The 19,747-nt window shown below is 45.6% G+C and overlaps 1 protein-coding gene across 1 annotated transcript; it reads left to right on the top strand.

Moving 5' to 3' along the window:
* Window positions 1–122: 122 nt before the first annotated feature.
* On the top strand, window positions 123–17,452 carry osbp2a (oxysterol binding protein 2a; the record flags this gene model as incomplete). Its single annotated transcript, XM_079734701.1, has 14 exons — window positions 123–283; window positions 802–1,007; window positions 4,813–5,063; window positions 6,194–6,362; window positions 6,967–7,090; window positions 8,597–8,663; window positions 9,421–9,558; window positions 10,073–10,318; window positions 10,840–10,960; window positions 11,618–11,721; window positions 12,202–12,297; window positions 13,358–13,542; window positions 15,385–15,605; window positions 17,313–17,452. 14 exons carry the CDS (start codon window positions 123–125, stop codon window positions 17,450–17,452), a joined length of 2,229 nt encoding a protein of 742 aa, XP_079590827.1.
* Window positions 17,453–19,747: the final 2,295 nt, after the last annotated feature.

The following is a 19,747-nucleotide window of genomic DNA, read 5'->3' on the forward strand; positions in this document are numbered from 1 at the left end:
CTCCTGACTGTCGTGTTTTGAAGCATTGAAAGTAGCGGTAGCGGTCACCACGCGTAGTTAGCTAGCTACAGCTGACCACAACTGGCATCGTCTCCATTTAGTGGAGTGACCCAGCCGACCAAATGAACGAGCTGATGAAGAGTTTGCCCTCTCCAACTCTCCCGGGGCTCCAGCTGCCCGGGCTGGACGCATACCGCGGATGGCTCTTCAAATGGACCAACTACTTGAAGGGGTACCAGCGGCGATGGTTCGTCTTGAGCAACGGCCTCCTCTCGTACTACAGGTAGGACTTCACCGCGATATGGCAGCTCATCGAGTACTAGCCCAACAGAAATAATGTGTTGGATAGATTTGTGTTAATAGGTGTTTTCTATACTGTTGTTGGAGTTGATTTTCGGCAGCGTATGTGCGGACTTAAATGCTTCCCCATACTATAATGACAGTATGTGCTACATATTCATATACACGTTATACATCATCATCTCACCCCACTAAACCACCAAAGGACCCATTTATGATGAGGATGGGTGTGACGGACAATACGCTGTATCATAGCGTAGGAAGCGTGTCATGCTGACCTCACTGGGAGCCCTGTTGTGTACATGGGTACGGTTCGGCGCACTGCACTTTGAAGGGACAGCCATACAGCTACTGTCTCCATTCAATCGCCGCCAGTCTTGCAACACACATGAGTGTATTCGTCATGACAAATCCCCTCAAATAGACCGACACTTGGATAGAGGCGCCGTTCACCCCCTTGCTCGTTTGCGCTTGTTGATTATCGTGTGTTTCCTCCTGAAGGACCCAGGCCGAGATGGCACACACCTGTCGCGGCACCATCCCGTTGGTGACGGCCCACATCGAGGTAGGCGACACCTGCCACCTGGTGTTAACGAGCGGTGGGCGGAGCTACCACCTGAAGTCCACCTCGGACGCCGAGTGCCAGCGGTGGGTTTCTGCCCTGCAACAGGCGAAAGCAAACGCCACTCAACTGATGCAGCACTCAGGTAAGCGGAGTGTCTCACTTTAGTTAATTATTCATCTCAGCCGGACCCAACCAGTTGACCTTCTGTCAACTAACCCTAAGCACCCATCTCCCTGCAACGGCGAGGGTGTCGGATGCATTGTGAACATGTATATCTGATGCCGAAGGAGGCCCCTGACCTTTACAAACATGCATTATATATACTGGCATTTATCTTGACCGGAACACCAGCCTTCTGGATGTGGCATGGGAGTTTATAATAGGCTTCACGGGTATAATGAAACAAAGATATCGGATGTCGAAACAAAGACATATGTGTATTAGACTGTTTGTTTTGTTAAAATTGTGGGTCTGAGTAGAAAGTGTGTAATACTTCAACATTAATGCTTTGGTTGATGTGGGTATGGATTGAATTTAGGATTCAGTAATGGCGAGTATGACAAGGCCTATAATGGGGAGTAAAGGAAATCGATAAACAATACATATTACTTCAGATAACTCAAGCACAGTTCTACATCGACCTGCTTCATCATAAAGCATCATACATCATAAAGCATCCATCTGCTACGTCATAGAGCATCCACCTGCTACGTCATAAAGCATCCACCTGCTACATCATAAAGCATCCACCTGCTACATCATAAAGCATCCACCTGCTACATCATAAAGCATCCATCTGCTACGTCATAAAGCATCCACCTGCTACGTCATGAAGTCTTTCTTTGTTTTTATGATGCAGTTGGAGGAGGGACAACAAGGGGGAGGGATTCTAATTTCATACTTGATTTCCCCCATTCATGCAGAGATTAAACGCATGCATTTATTAATTAGTTTCCGTCGCACTCTTGGTGACGATCCAATGTCTTATCACAGGCAGACGCTAGTTTGTTTTGTCTTCGCCAAGGTCGTACAGAAATACGTCCCAGTACGATGCATGGAAACCGTTTTACTGCAAGGTGACTCTGGATTTATCCCTCGAGTGGCCGCTAGAGGGCGGTGTTGTGCAGCACAAACCCGTTTAAAGCGGTGCTGGGGCAGGTGTGCTTGTATTTTACTGAAGAAGAAAAGCATTTCTGAAGCAAATCGAAGGATCAAATCTTCCTCTATGAATCTCCTTCACCTTATATTTTTCACATCAACATATCGTTGTGGCGGCGTTCTCCCTGAGTGACATTCTGGTAGAGGACAGAGTGATCAGTTCTGTCTGTGAGGATCTCCTACCGAGGCTTTTACAAAAACGTCCCTGCCGTGGGGAGGCAATTAGCTGGTCTCTTATCTCCGTCTCGCCATCTCTGGCTCTCGCATACCACAACTCACACACACACACACACACACACACACACACACACACACACACACACACACACACACACACACACACACACACCGCCTCCCCCTCACCCGCACGCACACACTGTCTCGTTCTCCTCCCTCCGCGGGAGTTTCAGTATGACGCCAGGCAGAGCTGAATGAAATGACCTTCCTTCAGCCTGCTCCTCCCATTCTGCCATGCAGGAGAGTAGAGTAGAGAAACAAGCAGGACCCTGAAGAAGGATTGTATTGTTCAAAGCAACCAGCAAGGCCAGCCTCTGTGTACTATGGACGATAGGGCGAGATGAGTGCATTCTGCCTTTTGAGTGTCAGAATGTAAGTCCTTTTTGATCTTTTCTATAAGTAGACGGCGTTATGTGGTCACAGTGTTTGCTGTTGTCCAGGTTCGACTTTGTTGTGTAGTTGAAGTGGAAGGACTTTTGAATAGGCTGATTGCCGGCAGGGAATCGTTTGTTAATGTGTTTGGTATCCGATTTTTTTTCTGGATATCGAGATGATGTAAAAGGTGTGATTAATAATTAAAGACATGAGATCATGCTAGCTCCTATTGTCTCATCCTGACTCTACTTTTTCATGTCTGAGGACACTACTTTCATCTGCCCCCCGTTTAAAGGAACATCTGCGAACAGCAGATCACCAAAAACAGTGTGTGCCTTTTTATACAATTCCAGGCTTTTACAACACGATGCATATTCAATTTTCACAGATTCTGCAGTTCATTACTATAGCTGTAGACATGCTTGATGTTTTTCTTTACAGCTAACCCAGTTCTAGGAAAAGATTGAAATTCAATATGGCTATGGATATCTTCATGATAACCTACCCACATGGTGTGTGTGTGTGTGTCTGTGTGTCTGTGTGTGTGTGTGTGTGTGTGTGTGTGTGTTGCCTGCATGTGTACGTTTCTGCAACTATTTGTTTGTATGTGATACATTGCTTTTTCGGAATTAGACTACAATGGATTACATTTATAAATGTGCGCTAGTTTATTCAAGGTGTCTCTCCTTTTGATCACATTTCAACATTGTCAACAATAACATGCATCAACCCCAGGTAGAGGTTCAAAACCCCAAGGTTTAAAATCACTTTCTAATGCCTACGATGTCTCGCATTCAGGCTAGTGTCTGTACACATTCTCCCCATAATTATTAATTGGGCTTTCTAAACTGTCCTGATGGGCATTTGGACTTGGTTCACTACAACACAGATGACCATCATTATAAACGATCCATGAGTCATAGGCAACATTTCCCCCCTCTCTGCTGCATATGGGTCATGAAACTGATCCACGTGCCTGCAGCCTTCACACCCCTTCCTTTTAATCTTCTCCTCCAGAGAGTTTACTAATCCAGAGCGGCCTGATGTTTATGTCTCTGTTTTACGTGGGGATTTCTGTCCGCCCGTCTGTCTCTCTTGGTTCTGTTTCTTGTTGTGGTGTGGCGACAGTGGCCAAGATTCAGTTAAAAACGTTCTGTTTATTTCAACTTAATGTAATTAGTAACACGCAAACACACAGCTAAAACAAAAATCCTGATATTGTGAGTGATACACAGGGATGCACACAGTTCTTCAAATCTCTAGAGTCTTTAAGCAAGTATAAAGTACTCGGCTCTCTTTGTTCCTGTTTTTCATCAGCAGTGCAATGCATCCTGGGAGTCCCATGCTGGACCCTCTCCTCTGCTTTGTTGAAGTATCATAAGTGGCCCGCTAGCCTCTTTGATGGGACGTGTGTGTGTGTGTGTGGGTGTTTATATAGGAGCTAATGGTTCACCCCTACCAGCATGGAGAGGAGAAGTGTAGTGCGTCATCATCAATTTTTTCTTCCTCCTCTCCTCCCATCGTTGCTAAAAATAGCCCAGCCTCCTGATTGCACGGGCCAACGTTTCCAAGGCAACGGTGTTCATTCACATATTTGTGTGAGTGCTGGCTCGGGGAGGGAGTGAGTGAGAGGCTAGGGTGTGATGTGTTGTCTACAACGGGGCGGCTGCACCTTCAACACGGACACTCCGAGGACACTAGGGAGCCGAGGGCACTGCTCCTGTTGCAAGTGTCCTCGATGAGGCTGTTTTTAGGATTGTAGTCTTTTCACATCAATATGATCCTCGGGCTTTGAGGTTCTGGTTCTCAGGCACAAACTCGTCTCACTGTTGTTGTTTTTTGGGTGAGGCAGATTTGATTATTATTGAGTACTCTGTTTTTTTTTTATTGTTATTGAAAACAAAGTGGAAATTAACATCATTCCAAAATCTAGATTAGTTACACCTTTAATTGGTTCGAATCCCATCCTCCTTCCTTATCTCCTTACCAATAGGGGGCATTGTGAGTCCATCTTTTCGTCTTATCCTACATTTTTAAAACTTTGTGCATTAAGTTTTTAGATTTTCATCAGGATCGTCCTTAGCACTGCTATGTAAACCACCACCTCACTTTTCAGTTAAGGGTTCGGTTTTCCTTTTTTAAATTCTCTCCCTCTCCCTCCCCCTCCCCTCCCTCAGACGACTCAGGAGATGAGGCCCCACTAGCGCAGGACGGCCGCGCGCTGACGGCCGGCGTGCTGAAGACTCTGGCGAGCAAGCTGGACGACCTGAACACCTGCAACGAGCTGATTGGGAAGCACGGCGCCGCCCTCCAGCGCTCGCTCAGCGAACTGGAGGACCCGCGGGGGGCCACCGACGGCACGGACCGGCTGAAGGCCGTCAACGAACGGGCCACCCTCTTTCGCATCACCTCGAATGCTGCCATCAATGTGAGTGCCTTCTAATGTTAGGATCAATGTGAGTCTGATGTTAGGATCAACATGGGTCAGGTCTAATGTTAGGATCAATAAGTCACATCTAATATTGGGGTCAATACGAATCATGTCTGATGTTAGGATCAATGAGAGTCACGTCTGATGTTAGGATCAATGAGACTCGCGTCTAATGTTAGGATCAATAAGAGTCATGTCTAATGTTAGGATCAATAAGTCACGTCTAATTTTAGGACGAACATGAGTCACGTCTAATGTTAGGGTCAATAACGATCATGTCTAATGTTAGGGTCAATGAGTCACGCCTAATGTTAGGATCAATAAGAGTCATGTCTAATGTTAGGATCAATGAGAGTCACGTCTAATGTTAGGATCAATGGGAGTCACGTCTAATGTTAGGATCAATGAGAGTCACGTCTGATGTTAGGATCAATGAGACTCGCATCTAATGTTTGGATCAAGAAGAGTCATGTCTAATGTTAGGGTCAATGGCAGTCATGTCTAATGTTAGGATCAATGGGAGTCACGTCTAATGTTAGGGTCAATGAGTCACATCTGATGTTAGGATCAACATGGGTCGCGTCTAATGTTGAATGCTCGTAACATCAATGTGAAGACGGTTGTCTAAATCTCTTGTAAAAGCGTTTCCGTCTGTTTAGACGTAGAAAACGTCCCTCTTTGCACCATGATCCCACAACCGTTTTTGATTCATGTTTTGAATGGAGATTTAAAAACGCTGGAGTAAACAAGTGCCTGTGAGTCACATCCAATGTTATGACTAATGTGAGTCACTGCCAATGTGAGACACCCGCTGTTTAAAACACAGACACAGACGGAGACAGAGAGAGAAACAGACAGATAAGTGCTGGAACCATGTTATTAACATTTACTGACGCTATTTATGAGGGCAGGATAGGATGAGCCCACCTCTCGCTCAGCGGAATGCTACTGAGGCCGTTGGGATTTGAACAGCTGGGGGGGGCTCCAACCCCCCTACCACTAGACCACCTCACCCGTCCTAGTTATTACACCGGGCAGTGAATCCCGTAGCGCCCCTCCAGACCTTCTGCGAGGGCGTCTGATTGTGAGACCGTTCCTTGAGGATCCCCCTCACTGTGCCTCCCCAGGCCTGCAGAGACTTCCTGGACGTAGCGGAGACGCACAACCGCAGGTGGCAGAGGGCCTTGCAGCATGAGAGGGAACAGCGCCACCACCTGGAGCAGACCATAGAGCAGCTGGCCAAGCAGCACAACAGCCTGGAGCGCGCCTGGAGAGAGAACCCCAACTCCCACACAGGTCCGGAACACTCCCTCCTCCCCGCCCGGCAGTCTTCCCGAACGGTTCTCACACCCAGTCTGCTGCGGGACGCGATCTTTCCCTCGCCGGGATGGCGCTCTGACTCAATCGTTGTGGGCGTAGTATGTGCTGAGATGGGCTTGGGAGTCGTGTAATCACTCTTGCGAACGATTTTGGTTTTAATGAAACCTGTTAATGCGTACGCCGCCTTCGGTACAGGCGACTCACCACTAAACCCATTTCTCCAGTTGTTGCAGTAAAAATTGCAGTGTCTGTTTCTATTGAGATAACGGTGTATTAGCAGGTCATCAACTTAACCAGCTTGATTTATGAGCGTTTAGATTACCTTGAAGCCAGTTCCCTTGCTCGCATTGCTGCTCTCCTGTCGGCGATAACTCATGTTAAAATGGTTGAGATTGTTTCATTGAAGCATGTTGTTCCCACAATACAAATAAGGATGAATAACGATGTCCCAATGGTTATTAGATCTGCCGATGTGCTCATACTCTGGGTACGCCTGCGGGGTTAGACAGCAGGGAACACAAGTTGGAGTGTGAGTGTGTGATGTCGGCCATCTTGTTTCCTGTGTGTGTTTGTGGAGCAGCAGGTGTGGATAGAACTCCGGAGGGGGAAGCCAGTGATGAGAATGACGACGGCGAGTTCTTCGACGCCGTGGAGGAGTCCCCTGCATTCATAACCGTGACAGCCAGCAACCACACACAGCACAGGTAAGACCTGCTGGCCTACAGGCTGTTGCTTAACCTATTGAGGCTGTGTCTTCTGCTGTAGGCTCTGCCTTTTCTTCTCCTGTAGGCTCTCTCTTCTCTTCTCCTGTAGGCTCTCTTCTCCTGTAGGCTGTCTTCTCCTCTCCTGTAGGCTCTTGTCTTCTCTTCTCCTGTAGACTGTCTCTTCTTATGTAGGCTCTGTCTCTTCTTATGTAGGCTCTGTCTTCTTATGTAGGCTCTCTTCTCCTGTAGTCTCTCTTCTCCTGTAGGCTCGGTCTCTTCTTATGTAGGCTCTGTCTCTTCTTATGTAGGCTCTCTTCTCCTGTAGGCTCTCTTCTCCTGTAGGCTCTGTCTCTTCTTATGTAGGCTCTCTCTCTTCTTATGTAGGCTCTCTTCTCCTGTATGCTCTCTCTCTTCTCCTGTAGGCTCTCTCTTCTCCTGTAGGCTCTCTCTCTTCTCCTGTAGGCTCTCTCTCTTCTCCTGTAGGCTGTCTCTCTTCTGCTGTAGGCTCTCTTTTCTCTTATCCTGTAGGCTCTCTTCTCCTGTAGGCTCTGTCTCTTCTCCTGTAGGCTCTGTCTCTTCTCCTGTAGGCTCTGTCTCTTCTTCTGTAGGCTCTCTCTCTTCTCCTGTAGGCTCTGTCTCTTCTCCTGTAGGCTCTGTCTCTTCTTATGTAGGCTCTGTCTCTTCTTATGTAGGCTCTCTTCTCCTGTATGCTCTCTCTCTTCTCCTGTAGGCTCTCTCTCTTCTCCTGTATGCTCTCTCTCTTCTCCTGTAGGCTCTCTCTCTTCTCCTGTAGGCTCTGTCGCTTCTCCTGTAGGCTCTCTTTTCTCTTATCCTCTAGGCTCTCTTCTCCTGTAGGCTCTGTCTCTTCTTATGTAGACTCTCTTCTTCTGTAGGCTCTCTCTCTTCTCCTGTAGGCTCTCTTCTTCTGTAGGCTCTCTCTCTTCTCCTGTAGGCTCTCTTCTTCTGTAGGCTCTGTCCCTTCTCCTGTAGGCTCTCTTCTCCTGTAGGCTCTGTCCCTTCTCCTGTCGGCTCTCTTCTTCTGTAGGCTCTGTCTCTTCTCCTGTAGGCTCTCTCTCTCTCTTCTCTTCCAGGCTCTCTCTTCTCCTGTAGGCTCTCTCTCTCTCTTCTCTTGTAAGCTCTCTGTCTTCTCCTGTAGGCTCTCTCTCTCTCTTCTCTTGTAAGCTCTCTGTCTTCTCCTGTAGGCTCTCTCCCTCTTCTGCTGTAGGCTCTCTCTCTTCTCCTGTAGGCTCTCTCTCTGTCTTCTCCTTTAGGCTCTGTTTCTTCTCCTGTAGTCTCTCTCCCTCTTCTGCTGTAGGCTCTCTGTCTTCTCCTGTAGGCTCTCTCTCTTTTTTTCATTCAGTCACGTTTAGCAGAAAGTATAAAGAAGCAGAAAGACAGTAATATGATACAAGATGTTGTTGCAAAGGTAATCTTGGAGTCGTTCCCAACTGTGTCCTACCTGGAATTCTGTAACACGATGTGCTGATTCAGGTTGTTCCCTTGCAGGCGTTCAGTCAGTAATCACAGTATGATGAGTGGAGGACGACCCAATGACTGGACTCACAATGAGAATGTAAGCTCTCAAACAGCTCTATGGTCAACGTGACATCATAATGTATATTTGTATGTAGGTATGTTTATGTTTAATATTTTCTACGAAAGTAGATGTGGGGTTGGGGGGAAAAAAACGGGAGGAATGTAATTTGATTGGCTTGTGCAAAAGTGACCAAACACGCTAGGCAGCTATGTGTTAGCCTGCTACAGGCTCCATAGGAGAGAGAGGGGTAAATGTGTTGCGATGCAATTGGTTAAAATGTTAAGCCATCAGCACCTCCATGTCTCAGCTGTTATATAATAGTTGTTGTGTAATATGATGCAAGGTGAGGGAACAAGGGGAAAAGTCCACCTTCATTTCAAGCTGCCAAGCTGCTTGGGTTGGAGCCAAAAAGACTGCTTTTATTAAACCTAAACCCTGGAGGGTACACCACATCTAGGACACACACACACACACACACACACACACACACACACACACACACACACACACACACACACACACACACATACACACACACAGTGTAATGTACAGATAGTTCTTATGAACTAGGTTACTTAATGTGTTTGAGACTAGGGTACTAAATGTGTGTGTGATTAGTGTACCTAATGTGTGTGTATAACTATTGTACGGAATGGCGTTTTGTTTGTGTCTAGTGTACTGAATGTGTGTGTGTGTGACTAGTGTACTAAAAGTGTGCGTGTGACTAGTGTACTAAATGTGTGTGTGACTAGTGTACTGAATCACGGTGTGCGTGTGTGTTTGTGTGTGTTAGGACTGCTCAGGACCCAACCTCTTGCAGCAGCGGAGAGGTCGCAGACGCCGAATCCCAGACAAGCCCAACTACTCTCTGAACCTCTGGAGCATCATGAAGAACTGCATCGGCAAAGAGCTCTCCAAGATCCCCATGCCTGTAGGTCCTCACCCGGAACGACTTCTCAACTCTAATAATGACTCATGTTGTTCTAGGGGTGGTTGTGTGTTTATGTGTGTGTGCAGCCTTACTGTCGGCCGGGAATTGTTTGTGCGATAGACTACAGACTCTGTACTGCATTCAACAATTATTTATTGAACACAGTAATCACAGTCACTGCTTAAAGCATCGCTTTACGCTATCCTCCGTGGTTAAAAAAAGAACAATTCAAGGGCCCTTCTTTCACAGTTGGACCATTTATGCTCATTTTCATAGAGGCTGTCAGGCCGCAAGCATGTCTTGATCTATACACAGAGAGTGAATGAAGTTTAGATAATTGTATACTTTTGTATAATATTTACAATATTATCTTTTGGACGTCGTCGTTAAGGCGGCAGGTGTGTGTTGCTTAGCTGCCTAAGCTGTAAAGCGCTGTGGGAATCCCTGTTAAGCGGTCGAGGGTGTGGCTGTGGTTCTCCCGTCCCATGACGTAGTACCTCCCCTCGGCCTGCAGGTGAACTTCAACGAGCCGCTGTCCATGCTGCAGCGGCTGACGGAGGACCTGGAGTACAGCGAGCTCCTGGACCGGGCGGCGCGCTGCGACTCCAGCCTGGAGCAGATGTGCCTGGTGGCGGCCTTCTCGGTGTCGTCCTACTCCACCACCGTGCACCGCACCGCCAAGCCCTTCAACCCCCTGCTGGGGGAGACCTACGAGCTGGACCGCCTGGAGGAGTACGGCTACCGCTCCATCTCGGAGCAGGTGCGTGTATTGACATATTATACCACCAGGTGTGAGGGTGGTTAGCCATCACAAGACGTCTTGAAAATCTTTTCTGACATCCCAAGTGGGTGTGTCCACCTAGATGTGTGACGAATAGATGAGCAACGTTTGCTTCAGTCCGCTGGGTGGGCTGGTAGGCTGATCTATCCAGCACACATCTAGGTGGACAAGCCCACTTGTGAGGTCAGAAGAGGCAGAGACATTTTAGATCAAATGTAGAATAGCTGAGCTGATGAAGTGTGAAAGGGTTGAATAAAGTTATTGTGGGTTAGCAGTCAGGTAAGTGTAGGAGCTGTGTGTGTGTCTGTGTGTCTGTGTGTCTGTGTGTATGTGTGTGTGTGTGGTAAATGATGGCTGAAATCCTGAATCCTATGTCAAAGGGACACTGGCATAGTACCTGCTTTAATGTTCTTTTGGTATTAAAGTACTCTTAGTATGAAGTCTGCTCGTATCAACCAAACCTCTTGATTGGTTAATTGGTTCCGATGTCGTCCCCTCAGGTCAGCCATCACCCCCCCGCTGCTGCTCATCATGTGACCTCCCAGAGAGGCTGGACCCTCTGGCAGGACATCACAATAGACAGCAAGTTCCGTGGGAAATACATCTCCGTCATGCCTTTGGGTAAGAGTCCCTGACAATCATATCTCTACTCAAAAACATGATATTTTACAATATACCAGACAAAGCGAGCGGTAAAGTTTTGATGTCAAACCGCAAACTGATGTGCTTCAGTCGGTAACCAGTAGCGTTTTAGGTTTATTCTCAATAGAGGTGCAGAACACAAAACATGTATTATAGGTTGATGCATTACACCATATCACAATGACTTCAAACGAGGGGGAAAGAAATCTTGGATTCTTCAATTCATTTCAATTATCCTTCCTGTAGGTTGACTTGGTTCCTATTTCCTGTCTGTAGGCTGACTTGGTTCCTATTTCCTGTCTGTAGGCTGACTTGGTTCCTATTTCCTGTCTGTAGGCTGACTTGGTTCCTATTTCCTGTCTGTAGGCTGACTTCGTTCCTATTTCCTGTCTGTAGGCTGACTTCGTTCCTATTTCCTGTCTGTAGGCTGACTGGTTTCCTATTTCCTGTCTGTAGGCTGACTTGGTTCCTATTTCCTGTCTGTAGGCTGACTCGGTTCCTATTTCCTGTCTGTAGGCTGACTCGGTTCCTATTTCCTGTCTGAAGGCTGACTGGTTTCCTATTTCCTGTCTGTAGGCTGACTCTGTTCCTATTTCCTGTCTGTAGGCTGACTGGTTTCCTATTTCCTGTCTGTAGGCTGCATCCACCTGGAGTTCCAGGCCACTGGACATCACTACGTGTGGAGCAAGGTCACCTCCACCGTACACAACATCATAGTGGGGAAGTTATGGATTGATCAGGTGGGTCCTCTCTATCCATACATAAAATGAGATCACACATTAGAAACTATTGCATGAACTATACATTTAATGACCTAGTCATGCGTGCCTGTAGGGTTTTATCTGGTTTTATCCGTAATGCCTTGAATTCCCTTTTTTCAATATATTTGAATGATAATCCCTATCCCCAAATCCTTGCTGATCCACAGATCACCCAGATTCTGGTTTTCTCCTAGAAGCAGAGACCACTTCAGTTCACGTTTCTGTCTCGTCTTCTGACTACCAAACACTTTTTCTACTGAATAGCCTACACTCCATGTTGAGAAATGATATTATACACCGCACGCTTCAGCAGTCTCTATAGATCTATTTGTTATTATTATTCTGCTTGCTGTCTCACATCTCATTGAATGATCTGAATGTGATAGTGGGGTCAAATCTATGCGACAGCTGTTCACTAACATCAGCTGTTCCCTGCCTCTCCTGCCGGGGTCCTTTTAGTCTGGAGACATAGAGATCGTGAACAACACCACCAAGGATCTGTGTCGACTGAAGTTCTCTCCCTACAGCTACTTCTCCAGAGACGCACCCCGCAAGGTAGGCACTCCTTGTTCGTTCTTTGACAGGGGAGAACTAAACGTTACCTCCAATCACTTTGCTTGGGGTGAAGTGGTATTACTCAGAAGTCAACAAGTAGACTTCTTTGCTGTTATTGTTCATCGTATTCAAACCATTTACTTAAAGGTTAACTGCACACTAAAATAATACATTAAACCTCAGAGACACACGCTCTGCCTCTGGCGACAGAGGTGATTGAGTGTGGATGTGTGTGTGTATGTTTGCGTGTCAGTATCCCGTTGGATGAAAAGTCTCTGGCTGGCTTTGATTGGTCTTTGATATTTTTTCATAAAATGTCATACTTGACAGCTTGTCATTCATGTTGATCGTTATCTGTCAGTTGCAATCGATGTTTCTTGTCCTAACAGACAGAGTTACCCTTCCAGTTCTTTATGAGCTGAAGTCTTTCTATTCTTGTGCCTCCATTTTATTCCCATGGTTGGTTTCCAGACCTTATCATTCCCGCCATCCAACATGAAGCCCTGAGGAGCAGGGAGACATCCAGGCCTATTGTTTCAAGCACCTGGACATTTTCCAGTGTTTTTTGACATTACATAAAGTGTGATGTACTGGCAGTTTTATTTATTAACACTCCCACATTATATTTTCATGAAAGCTGGACCTTTTCACTGCAGCTTCCATTGTCATATCTCTTGACACTTTGGTTCAATGATGCAAACAAAATTTGTGCAACAATGGCAGATTATCTAACATATAATCAGGCATTGTTAGTCGTGAAGATTATTCTGATACATGTTCTTCTCCTTCTCTTCTCCTCATGTTCTTCTCATTTCTTCGTCTTCTACTCCTCCTTTCTTATTTATTTTCTCCTTATTTTATTCTGCTTTAATTCTTCATTTTTTATTTTATTTAATTTATTTGTTCTTCTGCTTCTGCTCCTGTTTCTACTTACTTTTGTTCTTCTTTATTTTCCTTTCTACTTCTTATTTTTGTTCTTATTCTTGTTCTTCTGCATATAATTCTCATGTTTGCTGTTCTTCTTCCTCATTTCCTCCTCCTCCTCCTCCTCCGGCTCCAGGTGACCGGTGTGGTGCAGGACCGGGAGGGCACCGCCCACTACATCCTGTCCGGGACCTGGGACGACAGGATGGAGTGCGCCAAGATCGTGGACAGCAGCCCCGGGTGCGGGGGCTCCGAGGGCAAGCAGAAGACCGTCTACCAGACCCTCCCGGCCAAGCTGCTCTGGAAGAAGTACCCTCTCCCGTGAGTCCTCCTGGCCTCCAGCACTCAGGATGAGAACCAGAAGGGAGAACAACACTTAACACGACGCACAATTAGTTTATTGAAAAGGACACAATCTGAGGATCACAGAGATGCACTGAAGAGGTCCATTTAAATTAAGTGTATTTTCTTTATTTTGGACAGAAATTATGAACAGAGTGGGATGTGCAAGCAGTTACAGATTTGAGCAAAGTCTCCCCACCCCCGAGGGATAGACATGGGATAAACACATCATTATGGTGGTGAACCTCTCAGGTTCATAGAGAATGTGATTAGCGGTTAGCCTTGTAGTTTGATTGTCATCTTCCATCACTTCAGCACATTCATCATTAATAATCATTCATTCATCATTATATTTATATTTGCTGTCCAGTCCAGTCAGGGATCAACACTCTTCATCTCTTCCTGGTCCTGTTTCTCATCGCTTACGTTCCTCATCTCTTCCTGGTCCTGTTCCTCATCTCTTCCTGTTCCTCGTCTCTTCCTGGTTCTTGTTCCTCATCTCCTCCTGGTCCTGCTCCTCATCTCTTCCTGTTCCTCGTCTCTTCCTGGTTCTTGTCCTTCATCTCTTCCTGGAGCCGTCCCTCATCCCTTCCTGGTCCTCTTCCTCATCTCTTCCTTATCTTGTTCCTCATCCCTTCCTGGTCCTGTTCCTCATCCCTTCCTGGTCCTGTTCCTCATCTCTTCCTGGAGCCGTCCCTCATCCCTTCCTGGTCCTGTTCCTCATCTCTTCCTGGTCCTGTTCCTCATCTCTTCCTGGTTCTTGTCCCTCATCTCTTCCTGGTCCTCTCCCTCATCTCTTCCTGGTCCTGTTCCTCATCTCTTCCTGTTCCTCATCTCCTGGTTCTTGGCCCTCATCTCTTCCTGGTTCTGTCCCTCATCTCTTCCTGGTCCTCTCCCTCATCTCTTCCTGGTCCTGTTCCTCATCTCTTCCTCTTCCTCATCTCTTCCTTATCTTGTTCCTCATCCCTTCCTGGTCCTGTTCCTCATCTCTTCCATATCTTGTTCCTCATCCCTTCCTGGTCCTGTTCCTCATCTCTTCCTTATCTTGTTCCTCATCCCTTCTTGGTGCTGTTCCTCATCTCTTCCTGGTCCTGTCGCTCATCTCTTCCTGGTCCTGTTCCTCATCTCTTCCTGGAGCCGTCCCTCATCCCTTCCTGGTCCTGTTCCTCATCTCTTCCTGGTCTTGTTCCTCACCTCTTCCTGGTCCTGTTCCTCATCCCTTCCTGTTGCTGTTCCTCATCTCTTCCTGGTCCTGTTCCTCATCTCTTCCTGGTCCTGTTCCTCATCTCTTCCTGGTCTTGTTCCTCATACCTTCTGGTCCTGTTCCTCATCTCTTCCTGGTCCTGTTCCTCATCTCTTCCTGGTCTTGTTCCTCATCTCTTCCTGGTCTTGTTCCTCATCCCTTCCTGGTCCTGTTCCTCATCCCTTCCTGGTCCTGTTCCTCATCTCTTCCTGCTCCTGTTCCTCATCCCTTCCTCGTCCTGTTCCTCATCCCTTCCTGGTCCTGTTCCTCATCCCTTCCTGGTTCTGTTCCTCATCTCTTCCTGGTCTTGTTCCTCATCCCTTCCTGGTCCTGTTCCTCATCTCTTCCTGGTTTTGTTCCTCATCTCTTCCTGGTCCTGTTCCTCATCTCTTCCTGGTCTTGTTCCTCATCCCTTCCTGGTCTTGTTCCTCATCCCTTCCTGGTCCTGTTCCTCATCTCTTCCTGGTCTTGTTCCTCATCTCTTCCTGGTCTTGTTCCTCATCTCTTCCTGGTCTTGTTCCTCATCCCTTCCTGGTCCTGTTCCTCACCTCTTCCTGGTTCCTCCTCCCCTCCTCTAGAGACAACGCTGAGAACATGCACTTCTTCTCCACGCTGGCGCTGACACTGAACGAGCCCGAGGACGGGGTGGCGCCCACCGACAGCCGCCTGAGGCCGGACCAGCAGCTGATGGAGGCGGGCCTGTGGGACGAGGCCAACATCCAGAAGACCCGCCTGGAAGACAGGCAGAGGCTGGAGAGGAAGAAGAGGGAGGCCCAGGCCAACGAGGCTCTGGAGGAGGGTGAGTGGATGGACGGGTGAATAGCAATGGCTTTATATATTTATAGCCTCGTTGTCTATGACCTTTCTATAACTTTATTCAGGCAGCACCTTGCGTACATGGAGAGCAGCTCAAAGTGCATTTGAGAGAATAACACACTTAATGATTAAGGAATTAAAAGTATGAAGAGAAGAGAACTGAAACCCTATAGATAGTATAGATCTATATTGTTTAGATCTATATAGTCTATAGATCTAGATTGTATAGATCAATAGTATAGATCTACATAGTATAGAGCTATACTATTTAGATATATATTGTTTAGATCCATGCTATTTAAATCTAAAGAGTATAGATCTAGATAGAACATGCTAGATAGATATTTATTTGTCCTTGCGCAAAATTGTTCTGCGCCGTACAGTACATTTGATACACTTATTTAACAGAAAGGGATGATACAGAAGACAGCTAGACAAGACAGGATATACAAAAAAAGAAATCCTCGACCCCCACCCGTCCCCCACAACACAACACCAGGACAGAAGACATAGACCCCACTACACATCATAAATAGGATGGTAAAGTGCAGTTGTGCATACTTGAAACAGTCCAGAGAGAGGGAAAGTGCATGGTGCTATTTTAAAGTGCTGTCCTGCAGGTAAGCTCTCGTTCAGCAGTGCAATACTAGTCGGAATCATGACCTGCTGGCTCGATTTGTTTGGAAAGAGGGCAGCCTGAGCCTCCTACCTGATGGCAACACCTCATATGTCTTCTCCAATGGCTTGACCTTTCTTGACCAACCTCCTTTCACAAGTCATGGCCATGCTGTTAAGTGTTTGCCTAGCAACCTTGCTGCCCATGTTAACTATCTTATTTAATTTGTTTTTGTTAGTTACTGACAAGGAGAAATACCAGGCAACAGAACGGAAAAGTAAAATGCTCTCAACAAAGGAGTGATGGAAAAGTAACATCATATCTCTATCCACTCTAAATTGTCTTAACTTGCACATAAAATGCAGCCTATGCAGCCCCTTTTTAAGACGGTGTAAGTACTACAGGTCCATGTCAACTGTTTATCTACTATTGTCCCTAAGTATTTATAATCAGCTACAATCTCAATATTTTCTGGTGGGGGGGGGGGGGGGGCACCTAGTTCTATAATCAATTATTATTTCCTTTGTTTTCTTTATGTTTACAAGAAGACAGCTGGAATTACACCAGTCTGGAAACTGGTCCACCCAGGCCCTCCTCCTCATCATTCTGTATTAGCCCCACTATTGCTGTGTCATCAGCAAATTTGATTGTGACATGCTGTATTGGTTTTGCACTCAATAGTGTACACAATAGTGTAAAGGGTGAACAATACTGGTTCACCAGTATTGTTCTATAGGATAAATATTGCTATATAGATCTATACTATATATATAGTGTAGATCTGTATAGTATAGATCGAGAGAGTATAACCTTTATAGTTTAGATATATATTGTAAAGATCCATATAGTATTGACCGATACTATGTCAATCTACAATACAGTCATATATCATATAGATCTGTATAGTGGAGCTGCGACAACAGCGTCTTAACGTGTCGGCTTAGTCTGGAGCTGAAACTCGGTTTCGGTGGCAGCAAACCGTTATCCATCCACACGTCGACGTATCTCAAGTTCAAGCTTCTGACCACAGGACCGTGATGAGCCACCGTGTGGATCTGTGTTACTCCTCCCCAGGCCAGGACATCGAAGGCTACCACCCCCTGTGGTTCGAGAAGAGGACCAACGGTGGAGGGGAGCGGACCTTCGTCTACCGGGGTGGTTACTGGGAGGCCAAGGAGAGGCAGGACTGGACCCAGTGTCCGGAGATCTTCTGAGGGCTTTTGGGACTTGGGACTCTGCTGCTTCTAGGTCTGGACTTTGACACTAGAGGGGAGGCCTTTAACGGAGGCTGATGAGATATTGTTAGCTCTGTGTGTGTGTGTGTGTGTGTGTGTGTGTGTGAGGAGTGTTAACCTTACTGTTTTCCTGCTTAAATTAGATCCATTTAATAACTTACCTAAATACTTAGAATATTAAATCCTAGTTTAGACTCACTGATAATAATATCCCCATCTACTTCATGCTGCTTAATATAGAACAGCATATGTGTTTCTACTGAGATCTGTCTTGGATCATTTGAGCACATTGTTTTTATGTTCATTGCTTGTAGACCAAGCTGTCGGTGTGAGTGTGTGTGTATGTGTAATACAAGAGGGAAGAATGAGTTATCCATGGTTTAAAGAAAAGTTATTATGCATTAAAAAGGCAATTCATTAATTGGGCGTGTGTTATCACGGGACGGGAGTGGAGAGGGCAATCTGTTGTTTTTAAATTTCTGGAGCAACGTTCTCTTTCTGGAGTGTGACCTTGGTGAGATGAAGAAGGACAAATCTTCCACGTTCACAGGCTTTCATGCTGCAGATTCACTGGTCCCACTCAATGGTGTCGGGAAAATATTCATATTTGTAAATACCAAAGCTGCATATTTAAGCATTTTCTTTATTTCACCGATGGGGAAAATTTCAATAAGTCAATTAAAACAAATGTAAACTGCTGTGCATAGATGGTAGACAGAGAGGCGTAGGTAAATGGTTCACCAGAAGTGTCTGACCTAGGTGTTTATGTACCAGACTGCTCAGGCTCATTCTTGACCGTGAAGAGGTGTCATCCACACTGGGGAAATGTCCTCAACTCTTTTTGAAATGGCAGATTTTGTCCCCACCCCTTTTTAAAATAATTATTTGTTAAAAAAGATATCTGTAAAATAGCTTGCTCCAAGAAATGTGAAATAACAAATGAGGACACTTTGAGAAAGGTTTATTTGCACAATAAAACATACAATGCAATGTAAATTCAAAAGAGAATGTCCAAAAGTAAAATAAGGATGCACACGTAATGTGTCCACTCTGTAGTAGTCTAGGCCCTTTTGATGCACACTTATGCAATTTCCTTTCTGGCTGTAAGTATCTACTGACCTCATACCGATGTCCCCATTACATTGCCTCAAATCGCACATGTTGAGGACAGTTTTTAAAATCGTTATTTTCATCTGAGCCCTTACGTCCCCACCACTTTTCAACAGAGTGACACTTAAATTAACCTCATGTATGAAATAAGATCTGAATCATAACACGGCAATTAAAAAGTAATTGCAACGATTCACACCTCGGTTTCCCATTGACACAATCCAGCGGGAGGATACCATGTAGTTATGATTTAATAAGGCTAGGTCTTGTCTCAACAAGCCTTTTCTCATCGACTTACCACACTCTCTTCTCCCCTGCAGACATCCCGTTGTGTTATCTAACTGTTCCCTATACTTTACGGCTCCATTGTTCACGTGTTCACCTTTTAGGTGTTGTCAGCAATATTTAAACTACACGACGGGCAGTATAGAGATGCTGTCTTAGAGAGGATCAAATGTCAAGGAAAGAGGTTTGCTCAAGGTGCTTCATACAACAAGAAGATTAAATTGAATGGTTTACAAAAATCATTCAACTGCTGTTTAACACAGCTCTGTCTAGGATATGGTAGTCCTTAGCAAAAACGCTTTGCAACCAATCTATGTTTTAAATGCAGCCAGGTATCGAACCATTGTGTCTTTTATGTGGTATGATGCGTCCTCATGCATTGAGACAAATGACTTGGAGAAAACTATATCAGCTGTATTTGCAGGTGGAATAAGCACATGTAACAGTCAGGTTCTAAAACAGCACTTTTTATTCTTGTTTCATCTTGTGTGCCAAATGTGAAAAACACAAAAGGTACCACATGTACAATGGCTGGAAGATGTTGTTTCATGTATATTTCAGGCACTTATGTAAAATTATAGGTCTATGTGTGTAAATATATCCTCAATTAAACAATGACTGAATATCAGGTGATACATTTTTGGCGAATGACTCGGTACTCAATACAAATGTATTATTTTGATGTATCACAAAGAATAGAAAGAAGCAAATGGGCTGTTAATTGTGCATAGCGTCATGGTTGTCTGCAGCCAATCAAAGACAACAAGCAGCATGTGACAACATACAGCATAGATGCATGGTTTTAGAGTGCTGAAGCACGCTTAGTTGTTTACGACCTCGGTATCTAATTAGGAAAATAGTTTAGATTTATTCAATGAA

The sequence above is a fragment of the Pollachius pollachius genome (assembly GCF_949987615.1).
Source record: "Pollachius pollachius genome assembly, chromosome: 4".
NCBI classification, from domain to species: Eukaryota; Metazoa; Chordata; class Actinopteri; order Gadiformes; family Gadidae; genus Pollachius; species Pollachius pollachius.